This window comes from Macrobrachium rosenbergii, chromosome 40, assembly GCF_040412425.1.
Source record: "Macrobrachium rosenbergii isolate ZJJX-2024 chromosome 40, ASM4041242v1, whole genome shotgun sequence".
In the NCBI taxonomy this organism is placed as follows: domain Eukaryota; kingdom Metazoa; phylum Arthropoda; class Malacostraca; order Decapoda; family Palaemonidae; genus Macrobrachium; species Macrobrachium rosenbergii.
This window is the reverse complement of record NC_089780.1, coordinates 1,704,372-1,723,445: the sequence shown is the minus strand read 5'-3', so window position 1 is coordinate 1,723,445 and position 19,074 is coordinate 1,704,372. Positions and strand designations below refer to the sequence as shown.

The following is a 19,074-nucleotide window of genomic DNA, read 5'->3' as shown; positions in this document are numbered from 1 at the left end:
GGCTACCATCTCATCCAGCACAATTTACTATTTCATCTAGTCCTAGGTTACATGGTCTAGGCTAATGATTTAGTCCAATAATGGGATGATTCATAAAAAGTTATCCCTTAATATAAGGTATGGCCTATTCCTGGATTATTTAGATCATGCTTAAGTGTACAGGTTTGTATGAAAGGAAAAAAAATTTTTTTACTAATATGTAGCCTTATAGCTAGGCTACTGATTAATAATCAGTTCCAAAAGTTTAAAACTAAAACTTTAACTGGAACTTAATATTAAGCACTTATCTTGCCATTTGTGATGTTTCCATGATCCTCGCTAATGAAATCAGAGTAAAAAGTCGAATTTTTTCGAAGCGCTGATAAAAATAAACCTTACTGCACTGACCAACAAAGAGTAATGCTTCTTGGTCTCCGCACAGGTCTGTTGTTGACACTATGGTGGACTGTGCATATGCATTAATCACTTCTTCTCAGCAGCTTTTGATGATGAAAGAACCTGGGTGTACAGCCTCGCTGTAAAGATTTGGGAAAGTGCCCCCTTATCTTTGAGTCCATTACATACTCCATCACGTGTTACAGCATTTATCACTAAGACACAATACCCGCCCATGAGACCAGCTGTAAGAGAATTCTTTGACATAAGCTTGGTCACCATGAAGCTCTGGTAGACCATAGAAGGGTAACTCCTTGGGGACAAAACAAGTGACTACGCTATCAAAAATGTTTAAAGCAACAACCACGAATGTATTCTGTACTTAAAAAAAATAAGTCGAGATAAAATGTAGCATAAAGAACATACATCATTCAGAGATGCCTAAATCTGCAACCTTTTCATATAGAAGTTTCATCACTTACTAGAATCTACAGATGATTGTGATTCAGAAGCTTGATTTTCCTTTGTATTAACTGGAGACTGTAAACCTTTCCTTGGAGATGCACAGGGAGAAGTATTGGTGATGACAGTAACTGCAGTACGGCAATTCACCATCTGCATGTTACTAGATACAGTATGTTCACCATCTGCTGTTGAAACCTCTAACTCAACAATGCCCTCAGGTTCAGAAGTGAAATCTACTTGATCTGCAGAGCATTAAATGAAAGGAAAAAAGACATGAATATAGTCACGGGTAAGCAAAATTTCAAAAATAAAATCCTGGAGTTACCTGAATATTGTGGATACATAGGAAAATAACAAAAGGAAATCAAATAAATGTTTTTTCTCAAAGACATTGCAATATATGTCAAAGAATCCAAATTTAATTCCAACATAAAGCATTGCTGTACTATCTACAGTGCACACAAAAAGAACTGAGGAAAATGGCACAGGGATGCTTACCTTCTCCTGCACTTTCAAAACTTTCTTCGTCCTCAATAACTTTTACCTCTGTTCCACAAATAACAGAATCCCAGTAGACCTAAAATAATGACAATCATAAATGATGACTACAATAAAAATTAGAAAATGACTACAATAATAGAGTTAGAAAGGCTAGTGCTAATGACTGAACTAATGTTAAGTGCATTGTATGCATATGAACAAAACTCGTGTTGACACTAGGGCAGATTAATCTAAAAACAACAGTATTTTCGGATTACTTTCGAACAATGTATACAGTAAGGCAGAAATAGCAAAGAGAAACTATGATGGGCCTTGTATTTAATGGTACTGTATTTGTTTTATCACTATACAGCATTACAATGTTATTAACCACTGGTCATAAGCATGAATGTCTCCACCCAAAAACCAATGAGATTACATTATCATGAAATATCAGTATTTTATCCAAATATTTCTGCATTTAAACTGCTAATTTATTAGAAGTTTACACACACACAAAACAGGGGCCATATAAGAAAGACCTGCCCATATCAACAACTCCCTCATAGCTGGTCTAGGCCAGAACAGTTCCTGTTGGTCCAGTGATGGAGTATAAAAAGGGCTCAGATCAGGAAGGCTCTTTAACCTGCCTACAGTGACTGAAAGGAGGATTACTATCTACCATTCTTATGCAGATTTGGCAAAAGTACAGTTGTTGGACAGGCCACCACTATTCAACAGGTCTGTGCAAGAACATATCCATCAGAGAATCCCATGCATTAATGTTAGGGAAAGCAGGTGGGTCTAGGGACTCACAGTAGCTACCAAAAATAGGTTTTTTCCTCATTAAACTTATTTTTTGAATCCCAACTTTCTCACGTACAAACCACCCATGGCAGGGTCACATGAGTGATTACCTATCTTCTTTTATTCAGGATCCCCATCAAGGATTAACAATAAAAAAGGAAGGGAAAAGAACCCAAATATGTGTTACACATATGGTCCTAAGCTGACTTACCTAATTATGTTGGGGTGGGATGCAGGATAACCCCTCCATTCTAGCAATATCTCAGAAGCGCCATGTCATCATGGAGGCCTTTCGCTTTCCACCAAGGACCCTATCAGGCCAGGAATTTCCATACCACCCACTGACATACAGTGCAGTCAAACATCTTCAATCCCATGGCAGCAGTGTTTGAAAATACTGCCTCTGATGACTACCCCATAAACTTGGAGATTTCTTCAAAAGAAATGTTTCTGAAGAAAGCCAGTGAGATACTCACCTTCTAGACATCATGCAACTTAGGAAAGGAGTGGAGGTCCATTTTTTTAATCAGACACTAAGATCATTCTTAGTCTATGCAGTGAGAATGACTTGTTAGCGATAGGGTGTAAGAAAAGTCATCTGGTGCATGAGCCATTATATCTAGGTAAACCTGAAGTAACTGATCTGAGCTTAACGTCTTATCTATAGTAATGAGTTTCCATAGAAGAACAGGAATTTCCTCTTAAAGGGTCCTCATTCTTGTCCAAGATGAGTGATGAAATGCTGTCCCCATCTCAGACAGCCAAGTTCAGTGACCCATGCTTCTGACACCAAGGCAGTCAAGAACACTACCTTTTAAAGCATGAGGTTTGTTGTGACTACTGAATTGGGGAGGTAAGAGGAGTTACAGAAGAAAGCCTTCAAAACTCTGGCCAAGGGAGAAAAGGAGTAGACTGTCTGCCATCTGTTCTTAAAGGAATGCACTTCTAGGAATTGCCTAAGTGTCCTACTTGGGAGACATACACCGGAACTTGATGGCTCTCCTGTGTAGCAAACAGGCCCGCTTCCTTGATGAGGAGTCTGCTGTTACATCAAACAACCCCTTGAGATGGATTGCAGACATGTGCAGATTGCTGACAAGAGCCACTTCATTACCTGAGCCATCAATAGGTCCAATGGGCACATTTAGTAAGTCTTGGACCAACACAGTATGGGTCCTCTTCAAAGGCCTCAATTTTAAGACAGCCATAAGTTCCAGGAAGCTGATGTGGCATTTTCACAAAACAGGGTACATCTTCCAGCTACTTGACATTTCTCTCGATGTCCTCCCCAACCTCATCGTAAGAAAACTCCATGAAAGGTGGGGGAGGGAGGAAGGGGGGGATGGGACCACTGCCATTCCAGCCAACTGGATGGATGGATGGATGGATGTATGATATTTAGGGCAAAAGCCCAGGCACTGGGGCCAACAAGGCCATTCAGCGCCGTAATGGAAAGAAAATAAATTATGTTAAAGTTATGAATTCATGAAGGAAATGATTAATAAATAAAATGAAGTGATGTGACCAATAAATAAGGGTATGAAGTTTAATGAATGATGTGCTATATACAAAAAAAAAAAAAAAAATTAATGTCATTAAAATTCTACGTGATGTAATAAATTAAATAAAATTAAATATCGTTAAAAATTTTAATACACTTTAAAAAAGAGATGATAGCAGAAATATCTGCTTCATCTCCCAAAATATCAGACAGGGATTTACCCTGAAAATATCTCTCTCTTTGGTTAAAATATCTGGGGCAGACCACCAGAATGTGCTCCACTGTTAGTGTCTCGTCACAGTAAGCACACTCTGGAGGGCTGCTTCCTTCTAAAATAAACTGATGGGTTAGACGAGTGTGCCCAATCCTTAATCTCGTTAAAATAACCTCTGTTCGTCTGTCAAGCTGGAATGACGAAGACCACGGTAGTACATTATCCCTAATATTTCTATATTTCTTATTATTGGCAAGAAGGAGAAGTCCACCTTTCTTGCCATTTATAAAACATAAGATCTAATGGGACCTTTTAGATCTGTATGAGGCACTTTTCTAAAAGAGGTTTCTGATAAAATACTAGCAGCTTTCGCTTCCCTGTCTGCCATCTCGTTTTCGCAAATCCCCACATGAGAAGGGACCCAACAGAAAGAGACTAATTTATACCGACAAGAGATACAAAAAGCCACTCCTGAACTTTTCGATTAATGGATGAAAGCTATTAAATTTTTTAATAGCTTCTAAGGTGCTTCTAGAGTCTGAGTATATGACAAAATTAGAGTCGCTACTTTGAAAACCTAAATCTAGGGCAGAGACTACGGCTGTTAATTCGGCAGTAAATATTGATGCAGAGTCAGGTAATTTAGCTGCGTGCGCTGTATCACCAAGGATAACAGCGCAACCAACACCACTATCTGACTTAGATCCATCTGTATAAATTTTTGTAAAATTAGTATGGGTAACATCGTGCTCTAAGAATTTTCCCTAATCTCTTCTACAGTGCAGTCCTTTTTGTTAGACAGTTTCTTACATATTGATGCTTCTGGGATAAGCCATGGAGGATTTACAGGATATTCTACTTCCAGGACTTTCTGGGATTTAAGGTGATTATTCCTAACATCCTCATTCAGTCAAATTTGGAATGGTTTAGAAGCTCTTGTACCAGAAAAACTTCGAGAGTCTGTTTCCTTTAGTGCTTGAAAGGAGGGATTTTTGGGAGCACTTTTCATTCTAGCCATGTATCGCAACCCTAGCTCTTGCCTTCTTAGATCAAGGGGTAAATGATCTGTGTCGACATAAATGCTTTCAACAGGCGAAGTTCTAAAAGCCCCTGAGCATATTCTCAACCCCATGTTGTGTACAACATCCAGTTCCTTTAGCTTGGTTTTACAGGCTGAGGAATAAATCTGACAGCCATAGTCTAACTTAGATCGACACAGAGAGTCATATAGCCTCAGAAGGGATTTCTTATCAGCCCCCAACTAAATCCAGAGACAATCTTTAAAATATTCATAGATTGTTTAACATTAAACTTTAGGGCATTTATGTGGCTAGCCCATGTTAATTTATGGTCAATAGTCATCCCCAGAAATTTAACTTCACTCTCGCAAGGAAGGATGGACCCTTTTAAACTAAGTGTGGAACCTCTTCCACACGCCGGCACCTGGTGAATCTTACTGCAACTGTTTTGGAAGAGGAGAATTTGAAACCATTCTCATCAGCCCACTTAGTAATAGCATTAATAGACCTTTGCAAATGTTTACATACGGACAAGGAATCATATCCTGTGCAGTATATTGCAAGGTCATCGACAAAAAGCGAGCATTTAACAGGGGGCGAGATTTTTTCAATCACGCTATTTATTGCCACTGAAAAAAGTGTTACACTTAAAACGCTTCCTTGGGGAACTCCTTCCTCCTGCATAAAAGGTTGGGAGAAGGAGTTTCCCACTCTTACCTTAAAAGTCTGTCTGATAAAAAGGAATATATAAACCTGACCATTCTTCCACATATGCCCATCTTGTGCAATTGTTTCATGATGCCAATTCTCCAGGTAGTGTCATATGCTTTCTCCAAGTCAAAAAATATGCCAATGGTCTGACACTTTTGGCGAATCCTTGCTGGATTTGGTTGGTCAGCCTCAGCAAGGGATCAAGGGTGGAGCGGTTTTATCTGAAACCAAATTGAAATGGCGATAGTAATCCTTTGGTCTCAGGTGCCAAACCAGTCTAGTATTTATCATTTTCTCCATCAGCTTACATACACAGCTGGTAAGAGCTATTGGTCTATAGCTAGTGGCTTGGGAAGCATCTTTATTAGGCTTTTTAACTGGGACAATTATGGATATTTTCCAGTCCTTGGGTAAAATTCCAGTTTCCCATATTTTGTTTATAATCTTCAGTAAATATTTTTGGCATCATCTGGGAGGTGTTTCAGCATTTCATATATGATTGTATCCTCACCTGGAGCTGTGGATTCACTTGAGGAGAGCGCCTCACGAAGTTCTCTTAGGGAAAATTTATAGTTGTATGGTTCAGATTTTCCCGAATCAAACTTCAGACACATTTCAGAATTCTAATTCTTTGAAATTCTGGAGAATAATTGTTAGGGCTGGAAACTTTAGAAAAGTGTTTTCCTAGCTCATTGGCAACTTCAGTGGGCTCTGTGATTAGAGTGTCATTTATTTTTAACGAGGGCAATGGTGACGCTACAAATTTTCCACTCAGTTTCCTTATTTTGCGCCACACCACTCTTAGTGGGGTCTTGGAGTTTATTCCATTAATATAGTAAAGACAACATTCTCTTTTGGCTTTCTTATAAAAGCGCCGCTGCTTGGCTAAAGCACGTTTGTAGATTAATTTAGACTGAGGGGAGCCACTAGTTTTGTAACGTCTGTAGCATTTCCTAGTCACTTTTCTCAGAATACCACATGTCTTATTCCACCAGGGAACTGCAGGTCTACGAGGTTTGCCTTTTGTTTTTGGAATCGAGCTTTCAGCACTCTTCAAAGTAGATTCAATAAAGTAATCATAGGCATCTAGATGAGAATGAAAGGACTCAAACTCCTATCTAGATTGACACCCTTACTAAATTTATCCCAGTCTGCGTCCTCTACCTTCCACTTAGGTAAAACTTCAGATGGAGCATTCAGAGCATATTTCAAATGGATCGGGTAGTGATCACTTCCATTTAAATCTTCATTAACAGACCAATTAAAATCAAGGTGGATACTAGTTGAAGAAATACTAAGGTCAGTGCAGAGAAATGATTATCGTGAATGTTGTGGAAAGTCATTGACCCATTATTATACAGGGTAACATCATTCCTGTCAATAAGGTCTTCGATTAATTTCCCTTTACTATCTAAAAACCGACTTCCCAAAGGGGATTGTGGGCATTAAAATCACCTAGCAAAAGTAAAGGAGCTGGAAGTTGGTCAATTAACGACTGAATATCTCCAATGTTAAAATCAAGGTCTGGTGGAAGGTATAAGGAGCAGATTGTTATCCTCTTTTCCAAAATGACTGAAATAGCGATAGCTTGTAGTGTTGTATTTAATTGTATTGTGGAGTGCTGTAGAGATTTATTAATAATAATTGCAGCACCTCCATGGGCACGATCACCAATTGGGGATATGATTTAAATATTGAATAATTTAGTCCAGGATTATAAACAGAGTTGCCTAACATTGTTTCCTGTAGGCATATAATCCTGGATTAACTTCATGCATTAAAACTTTAAGGTCTTCTGTACGGGCTCTGAGACCTTTACAGTTCCACTGAAGAATATCGAGCAAGAATGCTAAGGTGGTAAAATGTGCTACTTCCCACTCCTTGGAGGGAAGTACTGTTCCTAAGGGTGGAGTGGGAAATTCTCCTTTATAAGAGATTGTTTTCTTAATCCCTTTTCATCTGAATTGGTGTTCAGGGTCTTTGGTTGATCTTCATATTTTTTTATTATGAACCTGATGTTCAGAATTATTGCTGTGGTTCTGTGCACCACTAATCCTATTTGTCTTAGGGCGGCAAGACTGAATTGAACTCAGATGTTTTTGTTCTGAAACTACTTTTGGAACCACCTTTCTAGGAGGAGAGATGTCTTCCAAAACACTGAACCCATTTGAAGTTTTTATTATAAAATTATCATTATTTGGGGAACTATTTCTTGTGCGTTTCTTGGTAGTTGCAACCGTAGTTTTATTATTATTTTTGTTTGTGGCTGTGGCGATTGATGGCTCTGAACTAGCTCTATCTAATTGGGATTGTTCCTTTAGCTTATTTTGGTTTGAAGTATTTTCAGAATATTTTCCTGAATTATTGGCCGATTTTGGCACCCTTATTTTTGGAGATGAATCGACAGCTGTGGATGTGGTGGAAGATAAATTTTCTGTGCTTTTGGAAGTACAATTTTTGCTACTGGACTTCAAAGCACTTGCCGACAAAGTTTCTCACCAGTTTGGAGATTTTCATTATTATTTATGGTTCGAGAAATACCAGGTTTGTGATATCTTCCATCAGACACAGTTATTGGTGGCCTTACATTGTTGGAAGTTTTCATAAGTTTTATTACAGAAGCATACGTAGTGTTGGCACTTTTGTTTGCCCCCATTACCGTGCGCTTTGCTTCACTAATGCTAATATGTTCATTATCTGCCACTGCCAACACGTCTTGTTCAAATTTATATCTGGGACAAGCCCTAGAGTTTGGTGTGTGATCACCCTTGCAAAGAAAACAGTATCGGGCTGCTTTGCAATCATCAAAATTATCGTGCTCTGCAGAGCACACAGGACATCTTTTATTGTTATCGCAAGAGTTTTGAATGTGGCCATATTCAAAGCATTTGCGACACTGTCTAGGACTTCTATTATATTTTTAACCTGCATCCTCTCATGGCCAACAATGATGGTATCAGGTAGGTAATTGGAGGAGAAGGTTAAAAGGATAGCTGCATCACCACCCAGTTTTTTTACATGAGATACACAAGGAGGGCATCGATGGAGAATCTCCTCCTCTTTAAAAACATGCAGATCTTTTGAGTAAACTACTCCTTTCAGTGTATTAAAGAATCTGTGAGATGAAATAGATTCAATATTTCCACTTTCAGGAGGTTTAAAGTTAGCTAACAGAACTGCTTGAGTCTCATTTCCAGCTTTTATTAGAAGATTCTTTCCATACCGTTTCAAATTTCCAATGGGAATGGAACCAACCTTGCTCTCAATGCAGTCAGCAGCTTTTATCAAATTTTCCCTCCCTCCTTGTAGATAGCAACATGCCATAGAGGGGAGGAAGAGCTCTGGTACATGGGACTGGTCCATGTTCTTCAGCCTTTGGAACAAAGTCAAATGGCTCATCATTCAAGTTTTTCACTGAAAACACTTTCGTGCTGACAACTGAGTCATTTAGAATGTGGCCATGGAGTCTCTGTTGTGCCTCACTAGCTTCCAAGGGAGAGGAAAATTTGATAAAAAGCACAAAATGACTGCTTATCTTTTCTAGAACTAATTTAATTCTTTCCACTTTGCCGAATTGCTTCACTACACTGTATAAACATTCGTAATCTAATGATAAGTTTACATTAGTGCAATAAAGGACCCTATTATTTGAATCAAATCCACCAGATTTATTAACACCCTGGTGTCTCAGTGTTTGGTTCTGTCCAACAGCCAAGCCCGTATCCATGTTCATGCCAGAAGTCGTTGCCAGTGCCGTTAAGTCATCGGATCCAGGGGGGGAGAACTAGAAGCCAAATCCATAAGTTTAAACCAGTCCACATGCAAAGGTCCAAAAAGTGCACACCCGACACCCAAGAGCCCCGCACAGACCCGACAGCATATCAAAAGGACAAACTGGGCAGCTCCACTGCTCAGCTTCCCCACCCAACACACTCCCAAAGCCCACGAAGAGACCCCAAGCTGCCAAGCATGCACACATCAGACCACCACACACAAACTGGTTCATCCACCCACCCAAAACTGCTTGGTCATATCAAGAAAGTATCGTAGATCAGTCAGGTATTCGCATTCTCCACCAATGGCACAAGTGAGAGTTGACTCCCAACAGTCCACCCCATACCCTACCCTTTCAGGATAGCACCAGTACGCTTGCAGTGGCCCAGGTATAAGCCAATCCGCCTGCTGGGAGTTCTGCCCCACTAATGGGGACTGACTCCCCACTCCAACCGTGCTCGTGGGCTTCGGACAAAAGCCAGGAGTCCCACCTCCAAAAACCAGCCCCTGGATTCCGATGGGCTGATCCCCAGAGATGGTTCCGCCCTCAAGATAGCAGTGGGAAAAATCCCATCACCATCTCTTAGGTCCAAACTATCTCGGGTGGCGACTCAACCACCACAACTCCCACAATTAGCTTCAATGCGAACCCCTTCCAAAAACGATCCCTTCTCAGACTCACCTAAGCAGTAAAATTTTGCGAATGTGGAAATGTCCACGCCATTTAAACCAAAAACTATGTAGGATGATTCGTCAGGACCCGGGCCCAAAGGCCAGGGTCCCTTAGCCCCTCACCTCGTCAAGGCGTCCTACTCGAGGGGCAGCCAACTGGAGATGATGCCATGTCTCCAAGGAGAGGACTCCAAACTGCAAGTGGTGCTATGAAAGACAATCCCCAACCTACCAGGTCCTATTGACGTCCATCTCTTCCTTTATCTTTAACTGGCATCCAGAAATTGCCTTTCCTTTCCCTTGATAGGTGTGTATCTGTCCGCCAAGAAAGGGATGTTGCTGTTCTTGAAGCTGCTGCTGCTGTCATTGCTGTTGCCCCCTCTTCTGATACAGGATGGATCCCCAGGGGGTGATTGCAGGCCACAAAATTCCTGAGAGATCAAGACAGCAGGGGGAGGGCTGCCAAAATGAGTTGACATTGGGGAATGATGTGTTGGAGCCTGCTTTCTCTTTGGGCCCTTAGCACATTCCATGAAATCACAGAGTGCTCCCAGGAGGGTTTGCACAGGTCTTTTCAAATGCAGTTAAGGCAGTCCCTAGGACTCGGGGAGCTACTGCATAGTCACCTTCAAAGGTGAGATCAGAAATGAGATGGAGTCTCGCACAGAACTCAGAAATGGCTGTCCCATCTGATATTTTACACATAGGGGCACAAAACCTCTCAGTAACTATGCCTTGCATCTACCCTTTGTTGAGGTGACACACTGCCACACTACTTGGAATTATAAGTCCTTCACTCTTTGTAATGCAAAATTGTTGAGTAATTTTCTTTGTTATATTGATGACGAAGCTCAGATGTTTAAGAGCTATACTACTACTTGAAAGTGCAATACAACTTTGCCCTAATCTTAAATATTTGCACAGATATTTTTGTACAAGAGTATTTGTGTGTCAATTCAACTTTATTTTCATCGCTTTTGTACTTAATTTGCAAGCTGATGGCCTTTTAGGCTTATTCCATAAAATTTTTTACTTATACCAAATGATGACAAAATCTTTATAACGCTCAATACCTACGAAAACACCAAGTGTTCAACAAACGAAATACTGTAATGATTTTTGTGATAAAATAAATTTTTTAGTTGCTTACCCTCTATCATTCAGCTTTATCTGCGACTACTTGGGCGCAGGTTAGACAAGTCTTAAAATTGAAACAATCGTTAATGAACACTCCCAGTAGTTACTCCCCACCCTTTGTAGGGTGTGGGTAGGACAGCGAATGTTTTGGTTGCTCATTCCACTCTTTAGTCTCTTGAGAGGGGAGGAGGGAGGGTTTCAGTGATAGAGGGTAAGTACCTAAAAAACAGATTTAAGAGGGGAGGAGGGAGGGTTTCAGTGATAGAGGGTAAGTACCTAAAGAATAGATTTTATCATAAAAACCATTATTTTTAAGGTGAAACAACTTACCCTCTATCAGTTAGCTGACTCCGACATTGTGTGCTGGAGGCGGGCAAGAGATTCCCTATAACTGAATTATAAGATATCATTATAAATATCCCATTATAAATATCCTTATCACTGCTTACCTGATGAATATGATCCCATGGTAAGTACTTGTCGGATGAGGATCTTCATCAAGCAAGGTCCACTATTTTAGGAGGTGGAACATGAACCCCAAATGTGGCCATTGGTTGAAGATGTGCAATGCAGAATGGCAATTTATTGGCCCCTGTACCTCAGACCTGCAGAGCTGACGGGAGCCACAACCACAACTAAATTATGATCCCTTAAGAGCTACCACCTACCTAACAGAGTTCTTGTGGTACCTCACACCTAACAACAAGCCCAAATTGAAAAAAAAAAGTTCATATTAGTTTTACCAGACCACTGAGCTGAGTAACAGTTCTCCTAGGGCTGGCCCCAAGGATTAGACTTATTTTACGTGGCTAAGAACCAATTGGTTACCTAGCAACGGCACCTACAGCTTATTGTGGAATCTGAACCACATTATACCGAGGGACTCGGGCCTAGCGAGTGCTAGGCGACAACTCTACCGACTCGCCCAACGGAGAATTATCCCAAATTGAAAGAAACCACAAAAGTGGTACTTAATCAGCTCAGGGTAGTTTTCTCCAGTGGAGAGCAATGGCTCTGCAACATTCAACAACATAATTTACTCTAATAAAAAAAAAGAAAGACTTTGCAGTATACAAAATGATCCAAATAAATAAAGTGGAGTAAACTATCCTGTACGAACTCATCACATACAGTCCCCCTTTACCCAGGAAGGAGGTAGCTAGAGAGAACCCTTATCTGTTCATGACACATAACAGGATAACCGGAAGACTAGAAGATAATCTCCCCTGCCGAAACAAGAGGTGCTAGCATACACCAGTCTTCATACTGGATCTCTATGTCCCTCAAGTGGTTGGAAGTGAAAACACAGCTACACCTCCACTGTGCTGCCAAGACTAGACAGTCTAGAGAGAGGTGTTGGTGAAAACTAACAGGTGTAGACGCTGCTCTGACATTGTGTAGTTTCACCTTCAAAAGGGGACAAACCTCTGGAGAGATTGCCTGGTGTACTTCCAGAATTAAGGACTTAATCAAGAAAGCCATGTCATTTTTAGACATAGGAGCCTCATGCTTCCTGACCAAACAAAATAGGTTCCTACGCTGCTTCCTTACAGGTTTAAGATGGGACGTACAACACAGTAAACCCCCCGTATTCACAGGGGATGCATACCGCACACCCCCGCGAATAGCTAAAATCCGCAAATACTTAAAACCCCTCTAAAAACACTTAGAACCGCCTATTTTGATAAACACAAAAAAAAAAACTCTAAAAATGCTTATACCCGAGTATTTTAATAGTTTTGTCACAAAAAGTGCATTTAGTCATGAAAATGATATGAAAATACAGTAATTAGTGAATATTTCTCAGTGAAAAATACAGCAAATTTTCCGTGAATAATGGGTAGATGCATTCCACAGAGAAATCCGCGAATACATGAGTCCGCGAACATTGAGACCGTGAATACTGGGGGTTCACTGTACTTCAGGCCCTAACAGGGCATAAAACCAGCCTCCTTCCTCAGGAGTCAGAGTTTCTAGCAAAGGGATAGAGAAAACTCTAATAAGTGCTTTGGTCTTAACATTGTTCTTGGCACGAAAGGAAGCCAGAGAAGATAATTCTGCTCCAGTATGAGAAAACCCTAATAATGATGATATTGCTTGCAACTCACTTATTCTTTTGACTGAAGCCAAGGCCACCAGAAAGAGAGAAGCCTCTCTAGGGGGTTCAAAAGGAGAGCCTCTCAGGTGCCATAAGACAATATCTATATTCCATAAAAGGTTTCTGAAGAACCTTCAGCATTTCCAGTTGAAAAGAGTAAACAGCTTCACGTACGTCAGCATCCTTTGAAATATTCAATCTAGTATGCCTGAAAACAGAAGCCAGCATGGATTTATAGCCTTTGATGGAGGAAACAGACAGACCTTTAGCATATCTTAAGAATAGTAGAAACTTGATTACATTATCAATGCTGGTGTGACGACACTAAATGTCCCTGGACTTGCACCATGCACCATACAGTTTCCACTGTTTCTTCTATAATATACTAGTGGACTTTCTCCTTGCAGCAAGGATGGAGTCCCTAGACGACTTTGAAAAGCCTCTAGATTTGAGGAGCTTGTCGACAGTTTCCAAGTGGTTGGATGAAGCATGTTGATATTTCCATGTAGCCTCCCTGTTCCTGTTTGTTGAAGTAGGTTCCTCCAAAAAGGTAACTGTCTGGGAACTTCTATTGATTCTAGGAGGTCTGTGAACCAATGCCTCCTCGGCCACCAAGGCACGATTAGAATCATGGAAGTGTTCCGGAATCCTTTAAATTTCTTGAGCACTTCTTCAACAACAGAAACAGAGGGAAAGCATATACGAATAGGTTTGCCCAGTTTAAAGCCATAGAATCTACTGCCAAGGCTCGAGGGTCCGGAACTGGAGAGATGTACACCAGGAGACAGTGATTCAACTTCGTTGTGAAGAGATCTATGGGAGGTTGGCCGAACTCTTTCCAAATTGCCTCGCACATGGTCAGGTTTAACATCCATTCATGGGAGAGTACCTGTCCTGGACGACTTAGCATGTCTGCCAGAACATCCAATCGACTGGGTACAAACTGGGTCATTAGGAAAATGTTCCTCTCCTCCGTCCAAAGGAGTAAATCCATGGTAATGGCTACTAATGTTTCTGACTTCATGCCCCCTTGTCTTCTTAGGTACGATAGAGATGCTGAGTTGTCCAAGAAGACACAAATTACTTTGTTGGTCACTGCACTTTCCAGCTTCTGCAGCCTTTTCTGGATAGCCAACAACTCCTTGCAGTTTATGTGCAAAATTTTTCATAGCTGGGGACCATACTCCAGAACCAACCTGATTCCCCATAACTATACCCCAGCCCTTGTCTGAGGAGTCTGAATACAGTGAGAGGTCAGGGCTCGGGGACTCTAGAGACTTCCTTGCAAGCAGTACCTCTTCAGAACAGATCTGGGTTCCAAGGCACTAACTCGTGGATTGGCTGTGACTCTCTGTGCCAGTACCTCCTCGATTGCAACTGAAACGGTTTCATCTGCAGTCGACCACCTGGGACTAATTTCTCCAGAGAAGACATGTGACCTAACAGAGAAAGCCAGCATTTGGCTGGCATGCTTCCTGAGGAGGCAAATTCGCCTGCAAGTGACAAGAGATTGTCTACTCGAGCACATGTAGGAAAAACCTTGAAAAGAACAGAATCTATCTCCATGCCCAGGTAGTCATTCTTTGAGAAGGTTCCAGTAAAGACTTTGTCACATTTATCAGTAACCCTAGGGCTTTTGCTAAGCCCAGAATTAGCTCTCTTGCCCTCAGGCAATCCTCCCTGGACTCCACAATGATAATCCAATCACCTAGGTACAGAGGTATCTTTACTCCTAGTAAGTGAAGCCATTTTGCAAAAGGGGGGATAAGACCCTGGTGAAAACCTGAGACAAAGCATAGGAACTTTCTTGAATGTTGGTGAATGGGGACATGAAAGTACACGCCCTTCATGTCCACTGTAAACATCCATGCCTCTTTCTCCAAGGCGGCTAAGACTGTGGAGGCTGACTCCATGGAAAGAGGGAACAGTTGGACATAGAGGTTGAGCTTGGATACATTCAAAACGGGCCTCCAACCTCCCATTGCCTTTGGAACTAGGAAAAGCATGTTGTAAAAACCTTGTGAAGTAGCCAGTATTTCCTCTATAGTTGCCTTCTCTAACAGAGAAAAAGACTTCCTGACTCAAGATCCTTCTCTTCTCTGGGTTGCCTTTGTAAGATGAAAAGGCTATGGGTTGCTTTGATAGAGGAGGCAAACTCCTGAAAGGAATGGAATAGCCTACCAAAAGTACTTTCGCTACCAAGCGTCTACCCGTAAGCATTCCCACACTTGAGCAAAGAAGCCTACGGTCGCCACAGGTACCTGAGGGCTCAAGAAGCTATTCTTTATTAGACTTACGACTCTTGTTATAAGAGGAGGAGGTAACTTCCCTCCCCTTGCAGAACAGGATTTGGAACTTTGCTGGCGAAAGGATACTTTCCTCCTTCCGGCACTTGGAAAGAAGACCTAGCAGAGGAGGTAGCATAGCCCGAAGGCCATTTAAAAGACGAAGAGGAAGACGCAGGAGACTTTCCTTTAGAAGCTTGGGACTGATGGATAAAAGACCTATTCTCTGTCTTCTCAGTCTCTGAGGCTATAGACGCAGACAGTTTTTCTTCAATAATCTTCCCGATGTGCTGAAATTAAAGACTATTTACTAAAGGGGGAAACTGAAGGAACCAGCAGAGGCCAAAGCTGCTCTCTTCTGCAAACTTTAAGGTTGCTCACAACATGGGAGAGCTCCCCTGTCACACCTTGTCTAATGAAGCAAAAAACCCTAAGGCCTTAACAAAAGGATCCCTGGCCAAAGCTAACCAAACTCCTTCAAACACTGTTCGACTGTGTTCAATACAATTTCACTGAAGGACAGTTTCAATAGTGTTAGTCAAACTCTTATACATATTCAGAGCCTCTGGAATTGAGAAATGCAACCTGCCTGATGCAACAGCACCTTTCTTAATCGCAAAAATCATGGACAAAACATGCCGTCCACTGCAAGATCAGGAGAAAAGGGGAGAAACTCCCCTGTCTGATACACTAGTGACTTCCTAACATGAAGGAAGGGAGACAAAAGAGAGTATCCTTTAGAGGAGCTCTTCTTAGGCAAAGCCTCAGCACGAGGGTCAGTCTTCCATGTACAGGATCTGACAGCCTAAAGTAGGGGAGAGAATAATCAGACCCCAACCTGGAAGCTCTTAGCAAGCGAGCAGTATTTGAATGCTCCACTGAAAAGAACTGAGGATATCTGTCCAAACACAACTGAACCAGTTCCTTAAAACCCGAAGTGACCGATTCTAAGTGTTCCTCTTCCTTTATCCAAGGGTAATGTAGTAAAAGGAGGACGTTGAGAGGAAGAGCTGGGCCTAAACAGGACTTCCTCTTCTGAGACAGCTGAAGAAGCCTCAGAACCAGATGGTCTTGTAGGACCCGGTGCTAGAATTCTACTAATCCACTCTGCTAAATACTTGAACTGAGAACGGTCTCTCTCAAGATCCGACTGAGAACATCCGGCTGACACAGGAATGCGAGAACCCTTTAACTACAGTGACTTACCTTCCAACACAGGAGAAGCACAACCTGTTCCCTTGATGCCACTAAGAACATGTTCACTCGCACTTACCTCCTCACTCCTACTATTCGAGGACTCTCTGTCATAGACTATAACTGTGGCCCCGAAGAAACTCTACGGCCTACTGTCTCTTGAGGATTCATCAACTCTTCCCTCAGACTCGATGAGGAGGTATGCAGACTCACTAAGGCGCCATGCCTGCGGCCTGGCTGAGGCGGCGAGCAGACTCATTGAAGCTTCCTGCAGCCCAGAATATGCCTGGTACGGACTCAACAATTCCTGTGGCCTCGAATATCTGACACACTTAGCCTTAGCTTCGGAAAGACAGTCCATAAAATCCGCAAAAGTCTCAGAAGCGGACATACCTACAGCCTTGATGCAATCAAAACTTGGACTATCGTCAACAGAAAATGAGCCTAGGTATGTAGCGTACTACCTGAATGCCTAAATAATGACTCCAGACTCCTTGAGGCGGCTGAAGGTGCAGTGGCATTGTTTGCTGCCGAATGCGATTTGTTACCTGGTTCAGATGAATCGCTATAATAACCTTGGGAAAGTGAAGGCCTAGACCTTTTCACCCTACCATGAATGTCTATAGGTGAGCGCAATTTGCATTTGTCCACCAAGCCGAGAAGCAAAGGCAGGAGACACACACAGTCCATGAACATCCTGGGATGTCAGTCCTTGTTTGGGGACCCTGGGACTATCAGGCCTGTCAGCAGGAGGAGCTGACGGGAGAGACAAGGCTGCGTCCACGGAGTCTCCAATGGAATGAGGGGACACTGTCCCTGCCAATGCACTAGATACATTAGATGCAAAAGATTCAAACTTGTTACATAAACATTCAATCTTATATTTTACACAATGTAATCAATATCAGACTGCACTGAATCTAACCTACTACCCTGAGCTGACTTAGTGGGTGTGGAAGGATGAGAATCTATTAAAGAAGAAGAATCAATAAACCTATCCATCTCTTGACCAGAAGTTAATTCTATGGAAGATTAGATGCAAGACTAGCTGTTCTCTTTACACTCTTTCTAAGCCTAGCCTTCCCTCTTTTAATATGATACTTTACCATCTCCTCTATCTCTTGCATTCCCCGCAATGATCACAACGGTTGTCCAAATCACACATTACCCCAAGGCGATCAATGCATAAATCATGTGCATTGTACTTCAAAGAAGCCAATCTGGTCTTGCAACCACTTATCTTGCAAAATCTAAGCGATTCTGATAAGGAAGATTGAGAAGAATCCATAATGAAAAAAACCACAGCCTAGACAATCCAAGTCAATAAGCACGAAAAAACAAACCAAAATTCAGAGCATTTGTCTACACTGCCGTCCAGTTTTGCCAACATGAGTAGAATAAGCAACCGAAACACTCACTGTCCTACCCCTACCCTACAAAGGGTAGGGGAGTAACTATTGGGAGCGTTTGTTAACAGCTGTTTCAATTTTAACAATTGTCTAACCCATGCCAAAGTGGTCGCACATAAAGCTTTACGATAGTGGGTAAGTTTCACCTCAAAAATTCTACCTGCTTATTTATCATTCACTACAGAATGCTTATTTCTGAGCTTGTCCCTGTGTCAGCCGGTGAAATTCCTATTAAACACGAATTTCTAGGTATAGATATTGCTAAATATACCAGAGAAAAAAGCTATCAGGAATGCTGGGGTTACTACCCCCAGATCGAACATCCATTATGAAATAGACGTCGGTATAGATAAGTGTGAGTGATTGTTGTCACTGCCACAGGACTGCACTCTGTAGACATCCCAATGACAAAACCCCGGAATGTGAGGAGCCGATCTAACGCCCGCACTCACCTGCCCGCCAACCGACGACCCCAGCGCCATCTGTACTCTTTCCATTCTAGCACGTTTTTCCTTTAAGAAGGCTTTTTTCTTGTGCTGGTTTTTTTGCCCATTTTTCCTTGAGTTGACCATGTCTTTAAGCAATTTCACCGTTATGAAGTTAAGTACCATCTTCTTGTGGGGTTTTATTATCAGTGAGGCCCTTATTGGCCCGTAAGTTAATATTTACAGGGTCATATATCGGGCGCTCCCCGGCGTTCGCCGCCTCTACCATGATGACCTTGAGGTACACCCTTACAGCTCGTTTCTGCAGGGGTTTCTCTCGGTCGTTTACAATTTTATTCATGTTTCGTAATTCCCCTTCAAGAAGTTCCTTTTGGAGGCGTTTATCTATGTCGGGCGGTTCCTGGTACCTTGATTAGCGTCATTCCTCACGGAGGCTTCCTCCCCTTATTTTGGTTCTTACAATTAATTCATAGCTGATACCAGGCTC

The 19,074-nt window shown here is 41.8% G+C and overlaps 1 protein-coding gene across 3 annotated transcripts in view; it reads right to left on the bottom strand.

Annotated features, from left to right (window-relative positions):
* Positions 1-19,074, bottom strand: part of LOC136826033 (uncharacterized) — a 106,477-nt gene that overhangs the window by 52,165 nt on the left and 35,238 nt on the right. For all 3 annotated transcript variants that reach the window (XM_067082901.1, XM_067082902.1, XM_067082903.1), the window contains 2 exons: positions 1,339-1,417; positions 858-1,082 (listed from right to left, as the gene is read on the bottom strand). In XM_067082901.1, coding sequence (XP_066939002.1) covers positions 858-1,082; positions 1,339-1,417 — 304 coding nt within the window. The remainder of the gene's footprint in view (positions 1-857; positions 1,083-1,338; positions 1,418-19,074) is intronic.